This window comes from Penicillium pulvis, assembly GCF_028828015.1.
Source record: "Penicillium pulvis strain IBT 33274 chromosome Unknown scaffold_8_segment0_segment0, whole genome shotgun sequence".
Taxonomy (NCBI): domain Eukaryota; kingdom Fungi; phylum Ascomycota; class Eurotiomycetes; order Eurotiales; family Aspergillaceae; genus Penicillium; species Penicillium pulvis.
In genome coordinates, this window is record NW_026643080.1 from 5,218,092 (window position 1) to 5,245,384 (window position 27,293).

At 49.2% G+C, this 27,293-nt stretch overlaps 12 protein-coding genes across 12 annotated transcripts; 3 read left to right on the forward strand and 9 right to left on the reverse strand.

The window, feature by feature from the left end:
* Window positions 1-379: 379 nt before the first annotated feature.
* Window positions 380-2,963, reverse strand: N7503_011380 (uncharacterized protein; the record flags this gene model as incomplete). Its single annotated transcript, XM_057070926.1, has 4 exons — window positions 380-577; window positions 634-1,234; window positions 1,290-1,377; window positions 1,430-2,963. 4 exons carry the CDS (start codon window positions 2,961-2,963, stop codon window positions 380-382), a joined length of 2,421 nt encoding a protein of 806 aa, XP_056917537.1.
* Window positions 2,964-4,086: 1,123 nt separating this feature from the next.
* Window positions 4,087-6,045, reverse strand: N7503_011381 (DNA-directed DNA polymerase eta; the record flags this gene model as incomplete). The annotated part of the gene is made up of 1 exon (XM_057070927.1): window positions 4,087-6,045. The coding sequence occupies one exon, from the start codon at window positions 6,043-6,045 to the stop codon at window positions 4,087-4,089; it is 1,959 nt and encodes a 652-aa protein (XP_056917538.1).
* Window positions 6,046-8,023: 1,978 nt separating this feature from the next.
* N7503_011382 (putative transcription factor RfeG) lies at window positions 8,024-8,962 on the forward strand (the record flags this gene model as incomplete). The annotated part of the gene is made up of 3 exons (XM_057070928.1): window positions 8,024-8,143; window positions 8,200-8,244; window positions 8,327-8,962. 3 exons carry the CDS (start codon window positions 8,024-8,026, stop codon window positions 8,960-8,962), a joined length of 801 nt encoding a protein of 266 aa, XP_056917539.1.
* A 1,891-nt stretch (window positions 8,963-10,853) lies between these two features.
* On the reverse strand, window positions 10,854-11,174 carry N7503_011383 (NADH:ubiquinone oxidoreductase subunit NDUFA3; the record flags this gene model as incomplete). The annotated part of the gene is made up of 2 exons (XM_057070929.1): window positions 10,854-10,900; window positions 10,991-11,174. 2 exons carry the CDS (start codon window positions 11,172-11,174, stop codon window positions 10,854-10,856), a joined length of 231 nt encoding a protein of 76 aa, XP_056917540.1.
* A 369-nt stretch (window positions 11,175-11,543) lies between these two features.
* N7503_011384 (dolichyl-diphosphooligosaccharide-protein glycotransferase) lies at window positions 11,544-13,092 on the forward strand (the record flags this gene model as incomplete). Its single annotated transcript, XM_057070930.1, has 4 exons — window positions 11,544-11,685; window positions 11,735-11,845; window positions 11,899-12,605; window positions 12,673-13,092. The coding sequence occupies 4 exons, from the start codon at window positions 11,544-11,546 to the stop codon at window positions 13,090-13,092; spliced, it is 1,380 nt and encodes a 459-aa protein (XP_056917541.1).
* Window positions 13,093-13,417: 325 nt separating this feature from the next.
* On the reverse strand, window positions 13,418-13,952 carry N7503_011385 (PET191 family protein; the record flags this gene model as incomplete). Its single annotated transcript, XM_057070931.1, has 3 exons — window positions 13,418-13,601; window positions 13,685-13,826; window positions 13,928-13,952. 3 exons carry the CDS (start codon window positions 13,950-13,952, stop codon window positions 13,418-13,420), a joined length of 351 nt encoding a protein of 116 aa, XP_056917542.1.
* Window positions 13,953-14,207: 255 nt separating this feature from the next.
* On the forward strand, window positions 14,208-15,855 carry N7503_011386 (sterol esterase; the record flags this gene model as incomplete). Its single annotated transcript, XM_057070932.1, has 3 exons — window positions 14,208-14,242; window positions 14,320-14,399; window positions 14,450-15,855. The coding sequence occupies 3 exons, from the start codon at window positions 14,208-14,210 to the stop codon at window positions 15,853-15,855; spliced, it is 1,521 nt and encodes a 506-aa protein (XP_056917543.1).
* Window positions 15,856-16,105: 250 nt separating this feature from the next.
* N7503_011387 (uncharacterized protein) lies at window positions 16,106-17,050 on the reverse strand (the record flags this gene model as incomplete). The annotated part of the gene is made up of 3 exons (XM_057070933.1): window positions 16,106-16,447; window positions 16,505-16,911; window positions 17,011-17,050. 3 exons carry the CDS (start codon window positions 17,048-17,050, stop codon window positions 16,106-16,108), a joined length of 789 nt encoding a protein of 262 aa, XP_056917544.1.
* Window positions 17,051-17,324: 274 nt separating this feature from the next.
* Window positions 17,325-17,571, reverse strand: N7503_011388 (uncharacterized protein; the record flags this gene model as incomplete). Its single annotated transcript, XM_057070934.1, has 2 exons — window positions 17,325-17,419; window positions 17,466-17,571. 2 exons carry the CDS (start codon window positions 17,569-17,571, stop codon window positions 17,325-17,327), a joined length of 201 nt encoding a protein of 66 aa, XP_056917545.1.
* Window positions 17,572-17,956: 385 nt separating this feature from the next.
* Window positions 17,957-18,927, reverse strand: N7503_011389 (uncharacterized protein; the record flags this gene model as incomplete). The annotated part of the gene is made up of 4 exons (XM_057070935.1): window positions 17,957-18,157; window positions 18,253-18,625; window positions 18,678-18,798; window positions 18,852-18,927. The coding sequence occupies 4 exons, from the start codon at window positions 18,925-18,927 to the stop codon at window positions 17,957-17,959; spliced, it is 771 nt and encodes a 256-aa protein (XP_056917546.1).
* An 86-nt stretch (window positions 18,928-19,013) lies between these two features.
* Window positions 19,014-19,453, reverse strand: N7503_011390 (uncharacterized protein; the record flags this gene model as incomplete). Its single annotated transcript, XM_057070936.1, has 2 exons — window positions 19,014-19,111; window positions 19,198-19,453. The coding sequence occupies 2 exons, from the start codon at window positions 19,451-19,453 to the stop codon at window positions 19,014-19,016; spliced, it is 354 nt and encodes a 117-aa protein (XP_056917547.1).
* A 2,450-nt stretch (window positions 19,454-21,903) lies between these two features.
* On the reverse strand, window positions 21,904-26,353 carry N7503_011391 (putative RSC complex subunit (Sth1); the record flags this gene model as incomplete). Its single annotated transcript, XM_057070937.1, has 4 exons — window positions 21,904-22,131; window positions 22,189-25,907; window positions 25,969-26,125; window positions 26,240-26,353. 4 exons carry the CDS (start codon window positions 26,351-26,353, stop codon window positions 21,904-21,906), a joined length of 4,218 nt encoding a protein of 1,405 aa, XP_056917548.1.
* Between the last annotated feature and the right edge of the window lie 940 nt (window positions 26,354-27,293).

A 27,293-nucleotide genomic window follows, 5' to 3' on the forward strand; every position in this document is an offset into this window, starting at 1 on the left:
AAGCCCCTGAGCGACCGGGGACTGCGCATGACAGTGCAGTCTCTGACTTGATAACCCACAAGCCTTGGAAGGTAGAATATGACAGCAGAAAGCAAAGCTGGCAATGCCTTTGATGAGAGAAAAGGAGATGCAGCAAAAGCTAATGATAGAAAGAAGCGCACGGTCATGTCATGCTGATTTACAGGTCCTACAATGATGCAGACGGCCCAAATAAAGGTATCGCGAATGCCTCGGCGGGCAGGTCGTCGACATGTAGAGCACATAAAATCTGTTGTCTTCATTTCAATTGCTGTCGTATTCTAGTCATATGTCATGTCGTCTTCATGATGATCGTTAACTCCACCTCGGCAAGCCTCATTCATCCCTCTACTTGACCATCTCAACGGTGATCTTCGATAACCCATTCCCGCTCCCTGATATGCCTCCCGCCTCCTGTTCGAACCCGAGGAGGCATTCGATCTATCAAGGATGCAGAGCGAGCAGGAATTGATACTCGCTCGCGATGCATCTCCTTGATTCGTCGCCGGCGAGTCCGGCGAATGTGGTCTGATAGCTCGACCAGCTCATCAATGTCAGCCTACAAAGCAATCACGTTAGTCATTTACAAGGCCCCATATGAATTGCAAAACGTACCGGCTCAAGATACGAGAAGATGTAGTAAAACATCTTTGTCTCCTCAAACTCATATCCCAGCTGTTCGATAGCATCACGAACCACCAAGTCCTTGGTTATCTCAGTCCACCGTTCATCGCGCCGCTCCTTGTGCACCTTTGGTGCAGCTCTGCTATGTTGTTCGACTTCCACCTCCTCCTCAGACTCCGAATCAACAAGAGAAGCACCTTTTGGAGCCACCTCGACTATGTCAAGAAGGGCTCCGGTCATCACAGTCTCCTCTTTTGGAGGAGCGTGAACAACGGACCACTCATCGATACTGGTGCGCGGGATGTCGTCGCCAAGAGATGAAGCTTGCAATTTCTCGCTCATCTTCACCTCGATCTCATCAAGGTCGCGTGAAACACCTCGCCGACTACGACTATAGGACTTTTCGGCAACCAAGGATTCGTCTTCGGGGCTTAGCGACCGGGGCTTAGGGCGTGAACGGCGCTCGTCACGCTTCCATGGATTGCGGAAGTCGGCAGACCGATCGCTAGTTGGCGAAACGGATTCCTCCTCATCACGATATTTATGCTTGAAGGAAATGTCTTCTTCGGATTGGCGGCCGCTTCTTCGAGTCCTGTTGCCATGGTTAAGTAATCATGTAAGATAGTTTACGACAGGAATAAACTTACTGGTGACGGATGTCGATTTCATCAAAGCTAGTTTGCGTGGATGCCTTTTCAGGGCTTGGTGCGCGCGGCGGTCGAACATCTTCAAACCCTGCCACGAATTAGCGCTAGATCTAATAATCTCGTGTATTCAGGGACAATACCATGGTCAATATGCCGGTGGTGTGTTATGACGTCCTGGTGAATCGGAGGCGCTCGTATAGGTTCCGGCGATGGGCTCCGTTTTCGAGATGTCGACCCCCTTCTGTCTTTGCGAATGATAATCTCTTCGCTTTCTGTAATTTTTCTGCGAGGCTCTCTATCAAACTCATCTCGCCGAATATCGATCACCTCGTCAACCTCGATACCTCCATGTCCAGGTCTAGACCGTCTTGGAGATCGAATATCAATCTCTTCGTCGACTTCAATATTCCCACGTCCATGTCTGGAAAGTATTTGGGGGCGAGGACCAAGCTCATCGTCATCTATCTGTTCCCGCTCACGTCTAGGGCGTCTTGAAGAGCGAATATCTATTCTTTCGTCCTCCTTGATATCTTCTCGCTCAAGTCTGGGGCGTCTTGAAGAGCGAACATCAAGCTCGTCGTCATCCGTGTGTTCCCATCTAGGATTGGGGCGCCTAAACGAATGAACATCAATCTCTTCATCATGCTCTAACTCTTGCCGGCCAGGTCTGGATCTCATTCTGGAGCGAGCATCCAGCTCCAAATCATCCTCTGCCTGCCGTCTAGATTTGGGATGTCTTGAAGAACGTAGATCATTCTCCACATCCACGTCCTCATCGTCTCGACTATCGGGCCAGCTGCCCGGCGGTCCTCGGCCATATCGTGCCCGGGGTGGGCTTTGATGAAAGCGCCGCCGCGTATCTCGCACTCTGATCTCCTCTTCTTCTTCAAGTTCCCGAGGAGAAGGTCTATCTTTCCACTGCATGACCATCTCTTCCTCCTTAGACAGAGTCGGTGATGACCCATCACGATGCCTTGAGCGCCGCGGTCTTTCTTCTCGCTCATCAATAATGTCTGCTTCTACTTGCACTTCCCGAAAATGAGGCTTGCGACGTGATTCCGAAGAGCGAACATAAACTTCGTCTCGCACGTCGGAGTAGCGTCTTTCCCGAGGCCGTGGATCTATTTCGCTATCATAAACCGGTGACGGTGGCTTTTGTGCCCTGCGCCGGATCGCGATCTCTTCCTCTTCGAATTCTCGTTCCGGGCGAGGCCTTCGAGCACGTCGCTCTCGTTCATCATAAGCATACTGTTCATCAAGATCGCGAGGGTGATGTCGTTCACTGCGTCGCATATCTCTTTCATCAATGAGTTCGTCTGGATCAATATCGGGAGGTCGGTGACTCCTCCGTGGTCGCGTGCGCATATATCCCTCTTCCCTGTCCGGTATGGGTCCAATATCATCTGCGGACCTTCTCATACGCACGGGTGGTTCAAGGTCTCGGGGTGGGACTATGAAAGTCTCACGCACGAACTCTCCTGGAGGTGGAGGACGTTCTCGGACCCGCATGCGCTCAATATCTTGGCCTAATGGCATTGATTCCCTGCGTCTGTATCTCACGTCATCTTCGAATGATGACCGCTCGGGTCGACGGCTGCGGGGATATCTTTCGCGTTCGGCTTCGAAGTAATCTTCCTCGTAGTACGCCGATGGCGGTGGTGCTCGGCGAGGCATGGTCGATCTAGTCGTGTTCAGGCGAAGTCAAGATGGCCCGGTTCCTCTGCGGCAACAGGGAAGCGATCGAGGAAAGGTGGAGGAAACCAGAAGCCAGCCGTCTAGAGGCGTCAAGTCATGGACCTGTGTATGAGAAGAGGTCATACAAATGAACAATCGCAAGTCTGGCTACTTTCGTCGCAAGTCGGGTACCGAAATGTCTTCAGCAAGAGCAGCCCGATGCGCAGGCAACTCACTTCAAACCTTGGTGTTATCAGGCAGCAACAAGGAAACGATCACGAAAAATTAAGGACAAGATACAACCCAGTTGCCCCGGATCATCAGGTCATTGATCTACTTGTGTGAAAATAGATCTGCGAGTTCACAATCGCAAGGTTTCGTCAGTTGCGGTCAGTCGCATGCGCAAACGAGCTAGCTTCAACTTCCAGAGCTTAAGGCAACAAACCAAAAGTGACTAGGCTTCACAGAAAGGACAGGCACATAAGAAGCTTGTCGTTATCGTGCGCAGTTTACGCCGCAGCGAGACGTGTTGATTTCAAGAGTAGCTCGGCGGGGTACTCAAGAACAATCATTTATCGCGCGGCACGTCCCGAAAATCAAATGCCGCCAAGCAATGACGTGGAACGTGAGGAAGGTGAAATGTGGTTGAAAGTTAGTACTCGCGATCGTTTGCTTGTATCCTAGGAATAGAAGGCACTGCGAACAAGAGGCAGAAAGCGCAGAAGTTATTCGGGGCTACTTGGGGCGCAGCGACGATAGTCGCTTGTCCTATGACCCCGCTGATGTCACATACGGGTCAAGGGGTGTGAAGACACTCCATGCATGATGATGTGTGGTAATTCTGCATGATAAAAGGGGTGATCTTTTATTTTGTTTACATTGATTTTAGATTTATAGATCGGAATTGGCTCGATCCATGGTTGAGTTTGGCATCCCTGGTTGGGTCTACCCATATACTTGGACCTGGGCACAAATCGACGATTATGACGTCGCAATATTAACATGTATTACAATGGGGGCTTAAATTGGGTATGAAAATACGATAGGGGTGATTGTGAGGTTGATATAGAGCGAAATTGCCACTAGAAAAGACCAGCATATCCATGTCACAAAATTGCTCCTTTCATTGGAAGGCCAGTCGCATCTGACCTTTCTCTGACTTTCCCCGGCCACCTCGACTAGGTCGGCCACGAGTATTAGATGCCCGGGAGTTGGTCGGTGGGTGGCTTTGCTGTTGGGCATCCCGTGCTTCTTGTCTGTCCTGATTCGCTATATCTTTGGCAAAATGCCAGTCGTCGTGTTCCTCTCTGTCATACTCGGGAATAGATTTGGAACATCGAATGCAGGTAAACTGCAGGATATCAGAAGTGTCCGGTGATACTGCAATATCTTCCTGGATGATAGGTGCTGAGTCTTGAGCTAATGGGGGTTGAGGGCTTTCATTATCAGATGCGGCAGGATCATCAGCATGAGGTTGATTGAAAAAGCGTTTGATGCCGTCAATCTTCCTTTTTTTGTCTGCCGGGGGCTGTTCACTGAGGATGCCGGCATCTCGAGGTCTAGCATGGATCAGAGACTTGGCCTGGTCGGCACGAACCAAAAAGCCTTCAATGGCTTTGTTTTTACCCACCCCATCTTCAAAGCTGCTCACGCTCAATGACAGGTTTGCACATGGCCACACCTGTCCATCTGCCATCACTTGTCGAAGCAGATTCTTAGCCAGCTCGAATAGCAAATTTTCATCGATAGTAATGGAACCAGGGATTGAGGTTTGACGGGATCGACTCTGCACGACTCTGTGGTGAAGAGTAATCACTCGAGGACGACGTCTATTTTCAAGCACGCCATCCTCAACTAGGCGACCGTAGATATCAGCAGCAAAGATGTGCAGCCATTTTTCTGCTTGATCGATTGAATTGATGCTAGGGCGAAATGATTTCGCAGATAACATAGATTTGATCTGCGTCCGAGGATTGACCTCACTGCGATCGTCTCCCCGAATGGTGCTATATAGCCAAGTTGCGGTATGATCATCGAGTTTTGCACGCAGCTGCTCGAGGGACACATTAAGAAGCTCGCTCACTTGCTCTGTGCCGAAAAAAGCAGTGATCTGATCTCCCAACTTGCCGCCCAGCATCCGGATCTGAGTAAATTTGTATCCGCCCAGAAATTTTTGAATAGCGCGATTCCGTACCACCGTCTGCTTATTAGGCTTATTACAAGCGCTGCCAAGTTTCGCAAGCATTTTGTTCCGAGCAATACCGGCAGAGCAGGTATAGTTTAGCTTCTCCCACACAGCATTTCTGACCGACCTCGTGATCTCGGCGGCCACCAGCATGACAATGTCATCCCAATCCGGGTCATCTTCCTCGCTTTCTAGTGGATCCAAATCTATCAGCGAGTCCTCAGATGCCCATTGCAGCGCTGTAGTAGGTGGGCAAGGCAGCTCGGCAACTTGCTTCTCGTCTTGAGCAATGGCCCGAAGCTCAGGGTATCTCCGGAGCAAGACACTGTAGATGAGAGGCGAGAGATCAATGAAGACTTCATCGATACTGGCCTTTTCCAGCCCAGGCGTAATTCCCTGAGTGAGGTGATCAAGTTGGCCTTCCGATGTATCTGTGCACCACCTTTGCAGCTCATCCTTCATAGTCGCGAGAATGTTCCGCGATGCCGCCCGATAAGGATCCAAAGACACCTTATCGGTCTTTACACTCCGAAACGAGTCATCCCGGTAAGCCCAGTGACCGCCCTCGCCCTCCCGGAAAGTGGCAACATGTTGTAAGACAATATTCGGGCATAGTTTGCGCGCCTCGGCGGTGCTGACCATGCGATTGACACCGAACGGTCGCGCTGCGTAATTCACGGCGATCAGTGAATCCCACTGCTGCACCGCGAGTGGGGTGTCGCGAGGCGTCCCCAGGCGGACCATCTCACACTGGGCGTAGAAGGCATCGAGGTCGATATGCGCAATGGCGCGTAACGGTGTTGCGGTGGAGCTTTGGCGTAGCAGTTGGAAGTGGCGGTAGGTGTAGCGGGAGCGTTTCACGGCATCGGGGGTGTTGGGCGGGTCTGCAGACGACATCCCTGGGTATTCGTCATCGTCGGGGGTGGTAATTCTGCAGCAACCTTGGAATGACCCTAGCTAGGATGGGATGTGATCTGTGGACTGGATTCTGGGGTTTTTCGCGACCCTTGGATATATGTCCCAATCGGGATTAGTATGGTCACGTGTAGTTCCAGAGCCTCAGGTTTTCCACAAACAAACATTCCAACGATCTATAGGATCAGTATCACTCGATATCATGACTACTGTCTTATGACATCTTTCAACCACCTTGGACTGGAGGTATCTTCATATCTGGACCTGACTCACCATGTTTGACCTACAATCATCCCATTTCCAATGGTTTTATACCCTAGCAATCTAACATTTGAACAAAATATATCTCGGGTCCGATGTACTCCAGAATGTACTTCATAATAAGATCTCACATATAGTTCAAGAGCGACCACTTTGAATTCCGTGAACTGACCTCCCCGTTCGAATCCAAATTTCGTCAGCGATTCGAAGACCTGTTTTGCTTTTCCCATCTTGTGCAGTTCGAGACCCGACAAGAACCGCTGTGTGATCTCCCGTTTAGCTCACCCTGTGCTGACATAGCCGAGCTCTGAGTGGTCCACGCGCTGACGGAGTCGTGCCCAACACGCATTCGTGCCCAACGCTTGTCCTGCGGTTCAAAGTGGCAACGTTCTGTCGCCATCCCACCGATCTGGCCGCAGATTGGTCCCTTGCTGCAACGGATGTTGCAGCAGGAGGGCGAGGATCATCCTCCGTAGGCCTCCCAGGCCCCGATTTGTCCCACTGTAGTCGCCTTGTTCACGAGCTCGGAATGAAAATCCCGGTGTTTTCGCCACAAGGCAGTACTCCATCATTTGTGCCCCTTAGTCACTTATGTGTTGACCGCTGGTCCACTCAACATTTCAGTTATATACCTAAAGGTTGGTATACGCAAGAGACTGGGCAGGAAACCCATCAAAATCACGTGGGAAGAGAGGATGCCCAAAGGCACAGACTAAAGAGCAATCCAAGCTGGGACAGACTATGGGGGATCGGCCTTTGGCAAAGTTTACGGCGTCTTTTAGGATCAAGACTAGGACAAGGATTAACTCAGGGTTGGGGTTTATTTGCCAGGGTCTGTGGATTCTAGCATCGGCTAGGGACAGAGTGGTACACTGCACTTTGTTTTAATTTTTAATTTTCGATTTTCCCGTTTTTCTGGTTCCCACTCTAAGCCGTATTCGACCGTGCATGCTTTTCACGCCTTGACTTGATAGAGAAGTGGGGGGAGTCGTGGCACCAGCCCAAGAGGACGGCCCAACCGCCCTGCCCACTTTAGTTCGCCCCTTCTCCTCCTCCTCTTCTTCCTTCCCATCCAACATCTCTCTCCCCTCCCCCCCCTACCTCTCCTCTCGACTCGTCTATTGCAGGGAAAAGAATCTGGATACCCTTATAAAGCGGAAAAATTAGGAAGCGTGGACCTAGCTTTCCAATATCCGGACCTTTCAATCTCGCCTCGGTGTTTCTTTTTCTCCCCCTCAGCCTCGCAGACTTGATTTAGTCTTTTCGACCTTGGACTCGATATATCTCCCTAGGATTTGATTTGAATTATTTGCCCTGGACAACCACTCTGGACTCCTAAGGATTCCCTGGATATTCTCCCCCTGGACAAAAGGACACCAGTGTTTTGCTCTTCCGACCCTAGGATCCTCTTTTTCTACTGTGGCCATCTTCCGTGGAATATATTCGAAATCAGTGAAACTCCCCTCAGGATTCGACTTGCTCCCGTCATTAAAAGTGGTGACGACCGTGGACATCTTTACACCGGTCGCTCTATAGAAAACCAAAGCAAACCTTGTACATTCTTTCCAATATAACGGATCCAACAACCTCCTTACCAGAAGGATCCCAATACCACGGATTTTCCTTTCGTTTTTTTTTGGCCCGGACTTGAGGAGACCGTTGAACTATCCGGACATTTTTATATCCTCAGGAACACATTATGACAGGCCGTCAAAATGAATACTTTATCCCCGGTGATGGAATCAGCCGCGAGGTGATCCAGGCAGATATCTGTCGCTACCTTGGAAATGATGCACTTGTGCGACCCGGCAACCATGAAGTCCGTCCTCTTTTCTTTGCTATGTTTTTCGAGCGTCTTCACTAACCCCACCACAGGGCCGCCCGGGATTTTTCATCCGTGCCTATCGGAATCTCACATCAGTAAGTGGACATGTGTCGATCAATCCAGCCAAGCCAACGACAAGGAGAACTCCATCTGACCAAGGACCATCTGGATAAACAGGAAATGATTGCTGATCTCAAGGCTGACTCCGCTCGGTGGGAGGCGGACGTCTCACGTCGGGCTGACCTAGGCTATCCACGAGGTAGTTACATCCAAGATGTGAACATGTCACATCCTCCTAATTCTGGCGCAGCCAGCTATGCCACTTCGGCTGTCCATGAGGTTCGCCAACAACAGGGGCCGTCCCCAACTACCTTCAGTGCGGCTCCCGCACAGACCTACATGGAATATCCCCAGGGTTCCTATGGCGGATCCCAGAATGTTTCCTACAACCAACCCCCTTCTTCCTACAGCTCCACACATTCACCCTACGCATCAGGCCAAGCTCCGTACCCTCCACCCCAAGTCTCATACTCTGGTCCTCCCCAACCCGTGGTTACGGCTGCTGACATGCACCCCACTTCCTATACCTACGCAACTGGTTATGGCTACGAGGGTGGCCGAAATGCCCCCAGATATCCAGGACCCGGCTATAATGACCAGCCGGACTACTCTCCCCAGACCACTGGGATGTCTTACCCTACTACTACCGCCCCAGATCCCCGGATAGGAGGAATGGAGCCGAGATATACCCCGGAATACGAGCGCAGTAGGCCACAACCCACCAGAGAACGAGACCCGCATCGCCGGCGGTAAACCTTAAGCCAGCCTGGCATCTAGTTTCGTCTTGTGCATTGCATGGATAATTTTCTCCCCCATTGTGGCCCACTGGATGAGATGTTCCATTATGCCACCCTGGACTGTGATGAAATCCTGGAACTTGATGATGTCGATGAACAAAAAAAAACCTTCCTTGGATCCTTTCCACTCTCACTTCTCCAAACATCGACTTTGCTTCTTCTCTATCTCTCCTCTCCTCTCTTGAAAGTCCAGGACGTCCCCCACCGAGGGACTATTCATCAAGTACATGGTCCAAGTCAGGCCCAATTTCCACGATTCGTCGGATATGGATGCCATTTCTTTCTCCACGGACTGAATCCCCCACTGGATACCACTGGCGCCACACCTCGGGTCTGTGATTCGAGTAAGATCCACGGGTCTTCCACATTTAATTATTCTGCGCTATCGTGCAGTTGGCCGGTTAGGAGCATTATGCGTTGAACGGGGGGTTTCACGAAAAGGGTGGCTTGACTCCAGTTTGAAATGTTTCGTTTCTGTTTTTTAATGACTTGGCCCGGATACTCACTAGCCATGGGGTTTTGTCATGCTTTTTTATATCTTTCATGGGTTGTTTTGATGGTGTACAGGATTTGTGTTCTTTTTTAGCAATGTTTGCTCCTATTCCCCTGGGGACTTTTGACTTGACCTATGGTGGGACATACGGCTCGCGCCTCGCATGTTTGCTTTTTGGATTGATGCCTTCTGGCTGGGAGAGACTGCTTTGATAAAGCGATGCTGATGAACGAACTACATGTAGATATGAGCATATACGGCGTTATCCGTTCTGTGGTTGACGCTTTGATCTTGATTGGTCTCATCAATATTAATTGAACCTTTCAATTCATTTTCTCCAGGCTCTCTACCGCGATCCCTCCTTATTTTAAAGAAGAGAATAATTCAAACTGCAGAGGTAGTCCACATTGTGACCTCTAGGACCAATCAGACTGATCGATCCCAAGTACGAATTCCATTTTGATCTTCTTAAATCGTTCACTTCTTAAAAAAACAAAAAGGTTCCGCCAGAGACTAATCACCTTATTTCAGAATGGTTGTACATATGTCACCGTTTGATAATTCGCGAAGGAGTTTGACGTTAGCGTGGGGCCATGGTAATCAATCGATACTATAGTGATTTCTCTACTCACACCGTCGACTTTTCCCAGCCAAGCACATTCTTGACGTCCTAACACGCACACAAGAGAAAGAACCCCCCGAAATCCTCAGTTCAAGGTTGCGTGCGATCTCTAAGTTATACTTCTTCTAACCTGAATAAATACAATGAAAGTTCTCATTCCTGAACAGAAAATCCACGTTTTGGTCGGATTTGCTAACAAGGTCGGTTCTCATATCAATTGATGGTACAAAAAGAGATACACATGAAAACAACGTAGAGCATCTAACGTTGTAAACCTGGTATACGCGGCCAATGGTGTATGTCTACGTTGATACCAAGGGCCCAAATGACCGTAAACATCTTAAAACCCAGTATCCACACTAAGTCCAGCATAGGTCATTGAAGATAAGTTTGAACAGGAAAGCGACTCGGTGTCGGTTATATGATCACTCTCAAAACATAGTACATACACTGGCAGCGCAATGGTCTCGACACCCGCTGTGCCGAGGCCATATACGCGAACGAGATTGGTATCAAAACGCCTCTTTGTGGGGAGAAACGATCAAGAATGGGATCGTTTCTTGCTGGTTAACAGGTCAGGCTATTTTGAACAGCCCTGCTATCAACCTCGGTAATTGAAGGCAACATTGCTAAATCCTCATCTTTCCGTCTCAAATAACGCGCATCAACTCTAAGACCAAAAATTGTCAAACGTGGGTTTTGTTTCTAGCGGCTCGACGTTTATCGGTCTTTTTACTCGTCATCGAAGCCCTGAGGAACTGACCGCGGGCCCTTCGGGACTGTGCGCAATGAGTAGGGTTATTAGAATTATACACTCAAACATAGAAATTCTCACTCAGCGAGCGTTTGGAGGGGTCGAGAGTCCTTACGAGGATATGTGAGGGGAATAGGCTCGGGGTCAACGTCGCCGAGAGCCCGACGGATGGGGGGCAGGGTAACCAGCGCGACCGGGCCCATGGAGCCAATGATCAGGGAGAAGAAAATGGCAGGCTTCTCGTGAGCGGCCCAGCGGACGTAGCGGAGGGGAGTTGACCAGAATTGAGGGGAAGACATGGTGAAGGGACGAGGTCAGTCGACAAGACTTTGAGGTGAAGATTTTCGATAATGCGGCGTCAATGTCCGAAAGACTCCGTAGACCACAATTTCAGGCGAGAGAAATTGAGGACAAGCGAGACCACTGGTATGTTGTGGTGTTGGAGGGGGATAGACCGTTGACGAGGATCAAAATCGAGAGACCGTGGGGAAGAGGTGAGGTTCAGTTCCGAAGATGCGCAGGTCCCGAAAGTCTTGGCATCCACCCGATTAACACGTCGCCCTTTCTGGCGATCTATACAACTCCGAACACCTCCCCTCACCAACCTCCATCACCTCTTTTTCTCTTTCTCAAGGTGTCCCGCTCCGCTGTGCGGAAATATCCTCAAAATGCGGTGGTACCTTGCGTTGCTTGTCAGCGCCTTTGCGGCTGCGGTAAATGCTCTGAGTAGCTCTGGCAGCCGTCTGCTGGTGGTCTTGGATGATACCACAGACAAGAGCGCTTACTCGATACTGTGGTCAGACTTGGAAGGTAATAGATACCAATTAAAGCCTTATTTATTGTTGCTTACCCTTCATAGGCCGCGGATACGACCTTTCTTTCGAATCGCCTAAGAGTGACAAGCTGTCCCTCTTCGAACATGGCGAAAGAGCTTACGACCACCTCCTGATCCTTCCCCCGAAGTCCAAGGGTGAGTAGCTTGACTATTCATAGTGGAATACTTCAATTGACTAATTAACTTAGGACTTGGCCCCAACCTGACCCCGAAGAACATCCTGGACTTCATGAACCAGGATGGCAACATCATCCTTGCCCTCTCCGGCAAGGCCTCTACCTCTAGTGCTATCAGCTCCCTCCTCCTCGAAGTCGATATCCACCTTTCGAACGACCGCTCCGCTGTTGTCATTGACCACTTCAATTACGATACAATCTCGGCCGCTGAGAAGCACGATGTCCTCTTGCTCGAGCGCCCCGGTCCCCTGCGTCCCGATGTGAAGGCCTTCTTCGATGGCGAGGGTGTTCTCGCTCTCCCGCATGTCGCCCCCCAGACTCTGGGTAGCAACAGCCAGCTCATTTCGCCCATCCTGCGAGCTCCTGCCACCGCTTACGCGTACAACCCCAAGGAGGAGATGCCTTCGCCGGATGACATTGAAGCCACCGGCTCTCAGTTGAATGTGGTTTCGGCTGTTCAGGCTCTCAACTCGGCCCGATTCGTTGTGCTGGGTTCCGTGGAGGCCCTTGAGGACCAGTGGTTCTCCGGCTCTGTCAAGGCTCCCAACGGCAAGAAGGTTCCTACCGTTAACCGGGAGTTTGCTAAGCAATTGACTGGCTGGGCTTTCAAGGAGACTGGTATTCTGAAGGTCGGAAAGATTGAGCACCACCTGGCCACTGATGGTGAGGTGGCTGTGGAAGACATGAACCCTAAGATCTACCGTGTTAAGAACGAAACCGTGCGTCAAACATACATTTCGAAGCTATTTTTTTTCATTATATGCTAACCGCTTTCTTCTTCAATAGGTTTTCAACATTGAGATTTCCGAATACTCTTATGACAAGTGGGTGCCCTTCGAGGTCCCTGCTGAGGATGAGCTGCAGCTGGAATTCACCATGCTCTCTCCCTTCCACCGCCTGGCCCTCAAACCTACCGTCCGTACTGAGACCAGTGCTGTGTACAGCACCCAGTTCACTACTCCCGATCAGCACGGTATCTTCTCGTTCCGTGTGGACTACAAGCGTCCTTTCCTCACCAACATTGAGGAGAAGCACGAGGTTACCGTGCGTCACTTTGCGCACGACGAATACCCTCGCAGCTGGGCCATCACTGGTGGCTGGGTGTGGATCGCCGGTCTGTGGTCGGTGATTGGAGGTTTCCTGGCATTTGTCGTTGTTTGGCTCTACTCCGCCCCTGTGGCTGACAAGGTCAAGAAGACCCAGTAGACTTGTATTCAATTGTACCGTCAATGATGATGTGAAATTATATACTTTTTTTTTTCTGCGATTGCATAGGTATTCTTAGGCTACAAATGAACCTGAGTTTCCACGGTATATAAGTACGTTACATATCTGTAGAGGTATCGCGTCTTATAATAGAGATTGGAGATCGTGCCAATATTTCAATGATATGATAAAATAGAACTCCAGACCATGCCAGCATGAATCAAAATTTCCACGCATTTGTAGAATACACAGAAGCCGCACAACGAGAGCATGCTGCTCTGCAATCGATTGGCATCTTTCTTCCCCTAAATGTTCAAATATTTCTTTACAGACCACGGGTCTTCTCGGGGTCCATCTGCACTTCATCACCACTGATCTCCTTAACAGTAGTGTACGCCGGACGTCCAGCATACAGCTGTTCCGACTGAGTTCCATGTCCATCGGCATCCTTGGCCATGGAAATCGGGTGATTTCCTCGGAAACGCTTGCGCATATCGATCATTCCGCGCCTGTCAGAATAGGAAGTACAGATCAGCATTATTCGTTGTAATTGGATTCTCGAGAGTCCGCTGTCGCCGAATGATCCACTTACTTGCACTCGCTGAATCCTTTCTTCAACTGCTGGCATTTTGTGGGCAATTGCTCTGCCAGCGGAGAGCTCAGGCACTCACGCGGCGTGTGCCGCTGGACCATAATGCAGTCCGACTCCTGCAGGCATTGGGCCAATGCCTCCCCTACAAACAATGTTGTCAGCGCCCCGGCAAAACAAATTGGGAACATGTGTCCCGGCAGGCGGTACGGGGACCATGCCGCTGCCAGATCGTGTATGACTCACTAATATCCTGGCACGAGCTAGGCATGGTGATCTGCTCGACTTGGTGAGTCTCCGAAGCGGAACATTTGGGACAAATTCAGGCGGATCATACCACTTGATTCTGATTGGTTGACCCCGGATGAGTAAGCGCCGCCCTGATCGCTTTCACATGCGCAGATGACGTCGCGAACATCGATGTCAATTGATCTTCAACTTCTTTAACAACTTGCGATCTTGTCGGTGTTTAATTGTACGCTTTTCTCCCTGAATATATGTATGAATAACTAGACAGTGAGTCATCATGTCTCGTGTACCCTTTATCGGGAGGTTGTTTTGGTAGGTTTCCACCCTGAGCGCGCCAAGTACCACAACATGGTTCGAAGATCGTGGCAATTAATGTCGTACCTCTTTAGGTTTGAGTACCTGGCACTGCTAGGATCATTGATCCTGGTATTCCTGGAGACTGTCATTCATCTAATCACATTCTGCCTTCGTGAGTGCATTTTCTTGTCTGCCCCGTGCTTCCAACTGACGTGCAGCTAGCATCACCTATCATTCGATTTTGTCACGATCAGTCGAAGAAACTCTTCAATGTATTCATTTCAAAGGAATCGCATGATAAACGGACAAAAGAGGAGATTCTTGCTTCGTCTATAGCAGAGGCGTCGGATTTCGTGGACATGTGCGCCCTGTTCGGATATGAGGCGGAGGAGCACATCGTTCAGACTTCAGATGGGTATCTTCTTGGGCTGCATAGACTGGCCTACCGGAGAGGGGAAGAAAATATGCGGGTTAACCAAGGACCTGGCTCAATTAGCAAAAAGGTTGTCTACCTTCACCATGGTCTCCTCATGTCTAGTGAGGTGTGGGTCGCCTTGACCGATGAACAGCGGTGTCTTCCCTTCCAGCTGGTCGAAAAGGGATACGATGTTTGGCTGGGCAATAACAGGGGCAACAAGTATGCGAAGAAGTCTACCCAATTCTCACCAGGGTCAAATGAGTTTTGGGACTTCTCCATTGATCAGTTCGCCTTTCACGATATCCCGAACAGCATCGAATACATCCTCGATGTGACCACCCAGCCATCGTTATCGTACATTGGTTTCTCGCAGGGTACCGCGCAGGCTTTTGCAACACTATCTATCCACCCGTTGCTCAACCAGAAGGTTGATGTTTTCGTGGCCTTGGCTCCGGCAATGGCTCCGTCTGGCCTCCGCAATCGCATCGTCGATTCTCTTATGAAGGCTTCACCGAACTTCTTGTTCCTCCTCTTCGGCAGACGCAGTATCCTCTCCTCGACAACGATGTGGCAGACAATTTTGTACCCGCCAATCTATGTCCGCATCATTGACACGGCCCTGTCTGTCCTATTTAACTGGCAATGCCGCAATATCACCCGAACCCAGAAGCTAGCTGCATACCTCCACCTGTATTCCTTCACGAGTACCAAGTCCGTTGTCCACTGGTTCCAGATAATCCGCAACAAGAATTTCCAGTTCTACGACGACGAACTGCAAACCCCTTTCAGCATTGTTGCCAGTGAACGCTTCTACAAGCCTGTCAAGTACCCAACCCGCAACATCAAGACACCAATCGTACTCCTCTATGGTGGCAGTGATAGCCTTGTCGATATCAATGTTATGTTGCAGGGCTTGCCTCGTGGGACTGTCGCAAAGCCTATACCTACTTATGAGCACTTGGACTTCTTGTGGGCGTCTGATGTGGACCAACAGGTCTTTCACCATGTCTTTGACGCATTGGAGACATATAGCCCGAAGAGCGTCAACGGTGCTCATGCAAATGGCGTTAATGGTGTCAATGGCATCGATTCAGGCCCAACCAACTTACTCGAAGACAGACCTTCTACTGCCTCGCATTCTTCGAATAGCTCTCTACCAAGACATCGGACAAACATGACAGTTGACTCTGCAGACAGTGCAGCGCCCTAGTCTTCTAGTTGATTCGTTTTCAGCGCTCACGTACATCTGAATTATTCTCACGCACATACCCCTGGCATACAGGCCACTTATACTTGGCTCTTTTTGAATTTCTGGTTTTCTGTCAAGGTTACAATATACACGAGTACCTAGACAATACAGTGGCTTCTAAGCCTTTGAAGACCTTTCGAGGTCGTCTACTCAAAAAGGACCAATATAACAACCCTGGTATTTGGATTATCGGATTGAATGCGACATTAGACTAAACCATATAAGCACCTCCAGTAGCCTGAAAGGTTTGACCAGTCAACCATTGTGACTCAGGGCTTGCAATAAAGGCCGCAATGTTCGAAATATCATCCGGAAGCCCAACACGACCCAGCGGAGACCACTTCGATAACATGACCTCAATTTCCTCCGGCGTCATCTTATCTCCACCAGGGATATACTCGGCCGAGTTCTCGTCATACATATCCGTCTTAACACCACCCGCAGCGATACAGTTGACAGTGATATTCCGCGGACCAAAATCAACGGCAAGACACTTGGTCATACCCTGAACAGCGGCTTTCGAGGCAGCATAAACAGCATGACGAGGAACACCCTAAAGAAACCCAGATTAGCTCCGGCGTAGACATGATCTAGTGTCAAATACCCATACCTTAACAGCCGAAATCGACGAAGTCAACATAACCCGCCCATGATCCGCCATATACTTATACGCCTGCTGCGCAACAAAATACTGACCCTTGACATTAACGCCGAAGACCCGATCGATGTCCGCGCCCGTCGTCTCCGAATGCTCAGCGAAATACTCGATTCCAGAGTTACTGACCGCGATATCTAGTCGACCGAATCGCTCCATGATCGTCTTGAACATCGCGCTTACTTCTCCCTCTTGGGAAACATCGGCTTTCACTGTGATGGCGATTACGCCATGCGAGCGAATTTGCTCAGCAACAGCCTCTGCAGCTGTGGCGGACGATACATAGTTGATTGCGAGGTTTGCGCCGTGCTCGGCGAGTTTGATGGCGATGGCTGCGCCGATGCCTCGACTTCCTCCCGTGACTGGACTAAGTTTAGTGACAGTGGATATGTACGGGGTATATAAATGGTATAGACATGGTATAGACATGAAGAAACGCGTTTCCAAAGGGGATTTCTTACCCAGGGCCACTTTTCCAGCCAAATTCTTGTTTACGGTCATGGTTGTGGTGGGGGTGTGACAAGATGAAGGTTAATTTTGGTCTGGAGGGGTTCGTTAAAATAATTCCAATATAATAATTGATCGTCGCTTTGCAGCAAAAGAATCGGTGAGGAATATATACAGCTAATTGGTTTCGTGTATCTGACTCGTTCCACTGATGCACGGGGGTGATGCAGGTCAACCGTACTTCAAGGTTCTGTGGCTTGGACTTGCTCGGCTGAAAGCACATGAGTGAATACGAAGCGATAGTGCATGCGGTCACAGTGAATAAGCACTAATCATGACATTGCTCATCAAGACAAGTCTCTTTCTCTTCCGTTTCCCCTCTCACGAGACAAACGGTGAGGATCAGAGCCGCAATTACAAATACTTTTGTTATTAGGTCAACACATCTTTGGTTTATGGGACCACTCACCTGGTGCAGCGACGAAGCTTCTTCGGAAAATCACCTCCACTGATTTTCGCACTTCTTTGGGAAGAGAAGCAGCGTAGTGACGGTCTTTTAGAATCTCCTTCACCATCTTGCATGTTTATCAGTTCATGAAGGAGAAAGACAATAGCAGAGACTGTTCACTCACTCTCAACCCATCTGGAGTTACTCCAAATTCGTTTCCCAGACTATTCGCAAAGCTACTTCGAACTAGCCAGGATGTAACAGATACACCCACCACAGACCCAATTTGCTGCATCAGATAATACGTCGTGATTAATCTTGCAGAGTAGTCCTTCGGTGAGTGAGCAGATAATGCCACAAACTGGGTGGAAAATAATATGCCCAATCCCACCCCGTAACAGAAGGGATAGGCAAGTTCCAAGAGTGATGGATTGAAGAAGCACCATCGGATTGCAATCAGGATGCAGCTCGCGATGCAGAGGATCAATCCCATCTGAGTCAATCTATGATATTTACCAGTTCTGGAATCTCATTAGTTTCCATTGGACAGAAAGACACTGTATTGACACAGGGGCGACCAACGATTGGATTTGTCTTCCTGCTAGATAGCCACCAAGGGCACCTCCAAGTGCTGGAGGTGCTAGACAGGCCGATGCGGCGGCCATCGAAAAGCCTTTTGTCCGAACAAAGTACTCGCTGACTGTCGAGACAATCTGGTAGGTCTCAGCATTCGTCAATATGAGGGCAAAGGTGGAGTGTAACTCACTGCGAGGTCTGCGATCATTGATAAGATCTGCACTACACATACAATGCCGGTTTGACTGGACATCATAAAGGATAATGGAATCAAGGGTCTCTTGGCCCACTGAACCTCGTGCACACAAAAGACACCCACAAGCAGCAAACTAGCGAGCCCAAGACCAGTGCTAATGTATAGTTTTCTTTTTGGAGTTATAGTGCCTTGTAGCACCTGAACCATCATCAAGGCTGATACAATAGCACACACAAGGATTATCATGCCTATTATATCCATGTTTCCAGGACCTGGGGTTTTTTCTTCTTGTCTCTCCTGATTAGCATCAAGTACGGCAGATTGTGGGTCCTGGGGGGCGTCTTTTGGAAGCTGGCGGACCGTGACAAGAGCGCAAAGGAAGACAATCGGAACATGGAGGAGGAATGACCTAATAGATCATAATTAGACATTGAAATATACCATAAACAGGGAATCCTCACCATCTCCATCCTACCAATGTTGCTAAAAATCCCCCTAGAGCCCCTCCAGCACTGAATCCAATCATCGTCACAGTCATGAAGTAGCTTCGTAACACCGCAACTCCGAAGGGACCACCGATATCTGAACCAAGATTAGTTCCAATTCTTGCAGCTTGGGGTTCCATTTTGACTTACCATTCAAGAGCACGGAAGATAGATCTAGCATTCCCGAACTCCCAAAGCCAGTGATGATTCTTGCAAGAATAGACATGTAGATATTGAGCGAAGTTCCCCTATCAGTAGTAAGCATGCAAATCATCGTCAAGGCATTGATCGATTCCTACATTGTCAAGCAGCCTACTCCATATACAATATAGGAGAATAGATAAGTACGTTTTCTGCCCCAGGCATCACAGAGATGACCATACTAGTTGGAATCAGCGGATGAATACCAACTACAATTGATGAAGAAAATTGTTTTGGCTTACAATCGGTAAAGAAACCATATATCCGAGATTGAATCCCGTAATAAGCCACGTACTGATGTTGGTAGCTTCAAAGTCGGCTGCAATATCAGAGGCCGTAGAGAGAACGAACGAGTCATCGGAGGAAGCCAAAAAGGCAGCTGTCATCAAAAGACCATTAGATTGATCCTTAAAAATATGTTGCGGCATCATACAGAGAAGCATCACAGCCAGAAAGCTGGTCCCAATCTTCGATCTGGTAGATCCATTTTCCAGATCCTGGTCATCGGCAATGGACCTTTGGATAAGCAATGATTCTTCATTCGCGGACATTTTTCAAGCAGAGAAGAGTGTAGGTCCGATGTCGCAGAAGATGTACCGGAAATATGTTGTGTGGCTTCTTTTTCCAGATCCTCCTACCCCGCACAGGTGAATAGATAAGAGGTAGCCCACAGAACTGCGCGGCATCGAATTAAGTATCGTTGTTTTATCCCAAGTGGATAAGACTGAAGGTTGCACGGTGCGGTGTTCATAGTCTCAAAGCCTTGCATATGCTGCATATGATATTGCATTTGTAAACTTTCTTTCTCACCAATGATTTCAATGGGTTCAATGCAGCTGACCCAAGTAGAATTGCTTCTTGCGCAGCCAAGCAAGGAGATCAGCCCAATGGAAACTGAATCTTTGCTTGCTTTTTCTTGTATTGTGCCTCAATTTCAAAACAAACTGGGTGTCACCAGGATGATGACTTACTTAAATGCCATTACTCTCGCGGGGAAGCCGTGGAGATAATCACTTGATCTAGACATGACAAACAATCCAGGGGTCTCTTCATATTATGCTTACTGAACTCTAAAGAAAGCTGAGTTTATACCCGCACGCTTCCGCCGGAAACCGCAACAGCAACAAGATCCGCGGGTCAGTACTATACTCCAAAAACATACAAATAGCCACACATTCCTGCCTAATCCTCCCCTCAACCCAAGGCTGCCACTCAGACAACAAACACATATGTCCCATCCAATAGGCCAAAATCATAAGGGCCGGAGGATCTCGTCTCCTCAGAAGAGCCAGGAAATCACACTCCAACCTCCCCATGAACGACGCACAATGAGCAGCATTAGGTCCATTGAATTCTAGCTTCATAAGCCTGGAAAGATAACTCAGAGGAGCATAGTAAACACTCGTATTCTCAGTACTTTCGTCGTCAATTCCACACAAATCTGCCAAAAGGGGATCAAGACCTTCTCGTCCTTTGGCCTCATCTTGTTTGAATATCTTGTCACCTGTTTCATCGACCTCTTTAAATGCTTCTCCCCAAATACTGGTAGAAAGATACGGAGATGCGAGCGTCAGAATGGTTTTCAACCCGCTTTGTAATGCAAGCCAGTTCATGGCTTCCGGTTTATTAGTGAGAACCCACGATTCTGTTGGCTCGAATTTCTCGGGGCAGATAGTCATTATTCCCATGAGCATGCAGGTTGATAAGAGAGCGTCGACGTTTTCGGGTCGTATTTTGGAGGAGAGAGCTTTTTGGTATAGTGTGATGGCATGTTGCCAGAGATAAGACTCTGCGACTGATCGTTCTTTGTTTGGTGAGTATCGATTATAGTGGAGCATACCAACACCCAGAATGGTGTACATTAGGTGAGCACTCTATCATTTGAATGAGAATGTTTGTACAGAGGAATTTTCAATTGTGGACATGATACTCACTGTGAATGCGACGCGTATCATATCTGTTCGCATGACATTGCGGATGGCGGGGACGACAACTGTATCGGTTGAAGATTTGACGAAATGCTGAAAGGCAACTGTACTGAGAGGATGATCGGAGTTCTTGTTCATTAGAGCATATGGACTCCAATCTGGGTCAAAGCTCAATGTAGTCTGGATGCTTTTCGTGATATCTTCAATAGCAAGAGAGGAGATGGTGGCGTTTGGCGTAGAAGATATCAATATTTTTGTATCATTCCCAGCATCATCTGATTCAGAGGAATAACTACATTCAATGCCTCGGGCTTTGCACCTTTGACAATTTGGTCTCTCTTCATCACACTGTATGGGTCTCAGTTGCATGGCTCTACTGAGCTTGTTCGGCTATAGCATACCTTGACTCTTCGCTTTTTGCATGTCAAGCAGCCGGCTCGAGATTTCTTATGGGCCCTCCTTGAATGGAATCCATTCTGTTTCTGGCCCGGGGGAGATACCCGAAATACAGTCTGAAGCTTGCGAGCACCAGTGTTATCATGGGAAGATGAAAGCTCTGGAGAATGGCTGCTCGCCGGCATGGCGTAATGGATATAATTTTTATCCACGTTGACTTCCACACATGAGGCATGTTGTGACAAAGATGGATTCTCAGCTGAAATCAAATAAGGTTAAAGCATCGCCACTATCACGATCACGTGTCGAGGCTATCTATATATGGCTTAATACGAGGTCGATCAGATTAAGGTTAAGAATAAGGATAGAGTGGGAAATTATGAACCGATTATTTAAATCGTTCTTGAGTAATTCGACTAGCCATACATGCTAACAACATAAAAGGGTCCGACCGATCTAAAGATCGTTTACAAGGTTTAAAAAGACCACCTCTCGTTAATGAATCGTGGCAAACAAAAAAGCATGAATCTCTTCTCCGGTTCACCTAAATCAAATCACAGCAAACGCCTTCCCGAAATTGCATGACTGGAATAAAGTTTCGGGGTGGATATGACACTAACACAGGCAGGGAAGAATAAAAAATGTATGTATGACAACTTGTCCTGGTGAACAGGGCATTACTCATCCTCAAGACTGAAATCAGTACCATTCAAGGTACTGGCACTGTCAAAGTTGGAGTTGTTGAAGGTAAGCTTGAGCTTAGGCTGGGCCCCGGGGGTTCCGGCAGTCAACGGGGTGTCAGCTCCGGTCGATAGACCGTCGCCAGCAATCGACCCAGGATCATCAAAATTGGCAAATTGAGGGTAGCCCTCGGTCTGCCTTCTCAGTTCCATTACGCATTTGTTCTGGACGGATAGTTAGCATGTGGTGTAGAGAATGGAGGTTCGAAAAGATATGCTTACCTCGATATCATTCGCATCCTGGAACAAGATACTGCCATCCTCGTTATAGGTTCGGGCATTCTGGCAGAGCAGGTGAACATCATCCCGGAACTCCTTCAGGCTCTGGTAATCATCGCGTTTCAACTTTTTCTCGATCTGTTCCATTGCGATAGGGTTTTTGATAATCATGTAATAGTCGGGATACTGTGAGCGTGGTGGGGGCTTCATGAAAGGCTCAATGATGGCACGTAGAAGAGGGCCTTCTTCGCTATCGGAGCCCTCAGCCGGAATTTCCTGCTCCATCTCCTTTAGGGACTGGATGGTGCTGGTGATAATTCGGGTCAGGGTGGCACGGTCGGCACTACTCAAAGTCTCAGGGATCTTGGGCTGACGGCCTCTCTTGCGCTTGGGCTGTGGGTTTTCTTCAATAGGCTCCTCGGCCTTGCGCTTGGGTGGAGGACCACGACGACGACCCTGCTTTTTCTGAGGGGTCTCGTCCTCATCAACAATAGACGGCTCTGGTTCTGGTGAAGAATCAGCCCCTGCTGCCTTCTTGTGCTTCTTGTCTTTCCTGGCCGCACGTTCAGCGGCACGTCGCTCGTTCTTCTCAATGACTTGCTCCAAAGTAAGTCGACCCTCTTCGAGACCTTCCATGGCATCCAGGAACTGCTGCTCAGACAGGCCATCGTCGTATCGAGTGACCTTGCGTTCACGAGCACCACGACCGTACACCTCCGCCTCGACTTCCTCAGTGACGGGATTATCTTCCTGCAGATAAATATCCGGCAGCTCTTCCTCACACATGAGACGAGGGTAGCGCTTTCCGGGGCCATATTTATCATTGAGTAGTCGGTCCTGGTCCATTTGCTGGAACACCTTAATTTCGTTTTCGGAACGAGCCATGATTTCGTTCAGGTCATCGTCATCCATTTCATCTTGTTCCCCGATTTGGTCAGCAGCTTCTGCGGTATCCAGAAGGGTTCGAAGAAGGGCATCACGCTCCTCGTTCGTCGACTTGTTATCGAACTTTCCGGCTTGAATGACCTTGCCGTCCATGTCAAGCTTGAACTGCGCACGTTCCAAAATCTTCTCCTCAACGGAGTTGGAACTAATGAGTCGCAAGATACGAACCTCGTTTTTCTGACCAATACGATGAGCACGATCTTGGGCTTGCAAATCTTGGTGAGGGTTCCAATCCGAATCGTAGATGATGACCGTGTCAGCGGTCTGCAGGTTCAGACCCAGACCACCAGCACGGGTGGAGAGCAAGAAGCAGAAGTAATCGGAACCCGGGTCGTTGAAGACCTTCAGAAGATCCGATCGATCATCGGACTTGGTAGATCCATCCAGACGAAGGTATTTGAGGCCGCGCATGCGAAGAAAGTCTTCCATGATGTTCATAATCTGAGTCATCTGGAAGAACATCAAGACACGGTGACCAGTAGCACGGAACTTGGGCAGGATACGATCAAGCAGTTCAAATTTACCTGCCGTTCGCCAAAGAAGGTCGTTGGTCATCCGAGTAGGGTTCATCTGGTCCTCAACGGGCTCGAAGACGAAGGGATGGTTGCAAAGCTTCCGCAGTTGCATAAGCATGTTGCTGAGACCACGCATGCCAGTCTTTCCACCCTTACCATCACCAACAGCAATCTTGTTATGGGTGACAAGTTGCTTGTAAAGCTTGGCCTGCAAGGCGGAGAACCGACACTTGACGACACGCTCTTGCTTGTCGGGCAGGTCCTTTTCGACGTCCTTCTTCAGACGACGCAGCAAGAACGGGCGAAGAACCTTATGCAAACGACGAATCACAAGCAACTGTTCTTCTTCGCTGAGGTCCATGCGGTCTTGGCCACCAGTATTGGCAAACGGTGTGTTAAACCATTCATCGAACGACTTCACGGACTTGAAAATGTTGGGCAGAACGAAGTTCAGAAGAGCCCAGAGTTCGGGGAGGTTGTTTTGCAGCGGGGTACCAGTCAAAATCAGACGATATCTGCTAGTGTAGTATGTTGACAGGGTGCTACTCAGCTTAGAATTGGCGTTCTTCATACGGTGACCCTCGTCAACAATCATGTGAGTCCACTTGATCTTGCTGAGAATGGGTCGGTCCTTGATGATGTACTCATAAGTAGTCAGAAGAACCTGGAAGTTACCCCAACGGATCTGCTGCTGCTGCTGCTTTCGTGCATTTGGGGGTCCCTTGTAGACAACCTTGGCGACAGAGGGAGCCCATTTGTCGAATTCAATGTTCCAATTGGTGAGTGTACTGAGGGGCACAATAACCAGGAAGGGGCCGTTGTTCCTCTTCTTTTCAATGATGTGGGTGATCAAACTAATGGTCTGGATGGTTTTTCCGAGACCCATCTCGTCGGCCAGGATACCGTTCAAGTTGTTGTTGTACAACGAAATCATCCACTGGAGACCCTTCAGCTGGTACTCCTTCAATGAACCACCAACAAGAATAGAAGGCTGCTCTGTGACCTGCTCCTTGATACGATGAGCCACCGCATAGTAATCGATCGTCTTCTTGTTGGGATCTTGCTCAGCCTCATCAACATCACTGTTGGCGATTTCCTCATCTTCCTCCTCCTCATCCTCCATTTCATCGTCCTCGCCGTACCGCTCGGCCTGGTTGCGCTGTTGGCGTCTCACAGATGCAGCAAGCTCTTTCAAGAACTTGTCAGTCTGGTTGAGCAAGTGCGTAATACGAGAATCCTTGGCCTGGCCAAGCAGTTTCAGGTAAGTTTCCTCATCGTTGGCCTTCAGGGCTTGAAGACGTTGCTTAGCGGTGCGCTCCACACGTCGCTGCTCTTCACGCTCCATATGCTGGTGATGCTGAACCATCATGCGGCCCAATTTCTGGGATCGGGACCGGTTCTGGGCCGCGTTGCTCAGGAGCTCAACACCGTGGCTGAGAATGGCCTGAAGTTGATCGAACTGTTTCTTCTTCTCCCGAGTCTCACGGGCATCCCGCTGTTGCTTCTCGAGATTCTCAGTGACCCGAGCTTCACGAAGCGAAGGCTTCTTCAGGCGGCGATGAACAGAACGGTTAGCAGTCATTCCTTGACTGTATTGGAACATCTCCCGGGAGATGGTGTCCCGAAGCCGTTGCTGCTTGGCATATTTGTCCAGTGCTGAGAGCTCATTGTAAATTCGAATCTTCAATGAATCGTCACGGGTGGGAGTGTCATTCTTGGCAGTGTCCCAAACACCGATGGAAGCCGACTGTGAAGCAAGTTCATCTCGTCGGCGAGCCATCGAATTGGCCAAGGATTCTTGGCGGCGCGCACGGATCTCCTGCAAGTCAAGGCCATAAGGCCAGGAAGCTGGAATGGTGGGGCGGTTGCGGCGAATGCGATATTTGTGGTAGTTGATTTGCTGGTGCAAAATATCAGGTTGCTCGAGGTTGTTATACCATGTTTTCTCAGGAGTGGCATCTCCGTTGCTCGCAGCTGTTTCAACCGAGCCTTTCTCAACCTCGTTCACGATCTTCTCTGCCGCAGCAACCAACTTCGGCCGTGAGGGGGCGACTACCGAGGTGTACTCCTGCAGGCTCTGCATATCAGCTGGGGTGAGTGGTTGGTTGTTCTTCGCTTTTTCGTGCAATAGCTGTTGGTGCCGGTATAGCTCATATTGAGCTTTGGACCATGGTCCATTCCCGACCGTTGCACCTTTTTGAGCGGGAGCTTGGGGCTGAACTTGCTGAGCTCCAGCATTAGACGGGGTAGAAGCATTTTGGCCTAAAAGGATGATCAGCGATGAATGAAACGCCTGGGTAAGTAAATGCGCAGTAAAGCATACCCTGGGCACCATTGGCAGCAGCAGCCTTTTTTTGTTGGTAAGCCATGACTTGAACGTAGACAGAAAGGAAGTATTTGTAAGTCTCTTTTTTGTCGCTTGGAAGGTCGTCAACGCGGATGCCCTTGGCGTCCATCTGTGTTTTCATCTGGCGGAGTTTCTGTGTCGAGGTTAGAATATGGACCATATAGATAGTAGAAGTGGATTGAGATAGGATAAAATGTATTGAATGTGGTAAGGCACTATAGATTGGGGGCATGGACCGAGTACTTACGTGAAGAATCTCCTTGACTTGGTCGCCATTTAGGTTCTGCAATGGATTCGCGCCCTGTGCGGCGCTGGTGCCATTGGCTGACGCCATATTCGGCGCCGACTGGGTAGAAGCCATGATACGCGTGATTTCTTTCAATTCATAAGTGGTGATACAAGGTTGGTAGTGATATGGGATTGATATGGACGCGGAACTGAAGTGAATGTCGCGGACTCCACTTCGTCCCTACAGTAGGTCGCGACTGGACACCGAATAGGAGGGTGGCGGTGGAAGGGTAGAAATGCGACAAGTAGGGCACGATTGGGGAGTCGAGGGTGGCCAAAAATGGTCGTGGAGAGACCTCTTGGCGATAAGACGCGATGTTTAGGCGCGTGGTCGGCGGTTCGGGGATGCGATCGATGGGATTATGGGGGGGCGGGCGGGTACTGGGAACAAAAGGGGATAAAGGGAATTAAATGGGGGTACCCAGCAGATTCACTGTGAGTGCCTCAAAAAAGTGAAAGGCAGTGACGGTGGGGGGATGGCGCGTGGCCGTGGATGGAAATGGAGATAGAGGGGACCGAGTTGCGCGACTCTCTCTCGGGGAAACCTGGGTGCTCTCTGAGTTGGTAACAACAGGAAGGAGGAGATTTCAGTGGGAGTCACGTGTATGGCTGATTCAGCCTGGTCTGTGCTGAACGCAGTGAATCAGTCCCGTCTTAGTATTCTCCAGACCCAATCACATTGCTTTATTTGCTAGGCATTAAGGCACCAATGCAACCTTGGTGCTTTCACGGGAACAACCGAGCTACGGAAATGTCCAAGCTTCTTAAACATGGCATCCATCTACAAATTTACATGCGCTTATACGTTCTTCTCAGTCCGTTTCATAATCTTGAGATTTAAATAATGGCAAATCGTAACGTATGCCTCGATTGGGTCTGCAGCCTGACCCAAGTACTATCACCCGGATCAAACCATGTACCATTAACATTCAGCTCGTCTCAAACGGCTCAAAACCCGCATTTCTTCAGAGAAATATTTCAATGCCTCTCTCTATCACAATGACGCAAGTTTG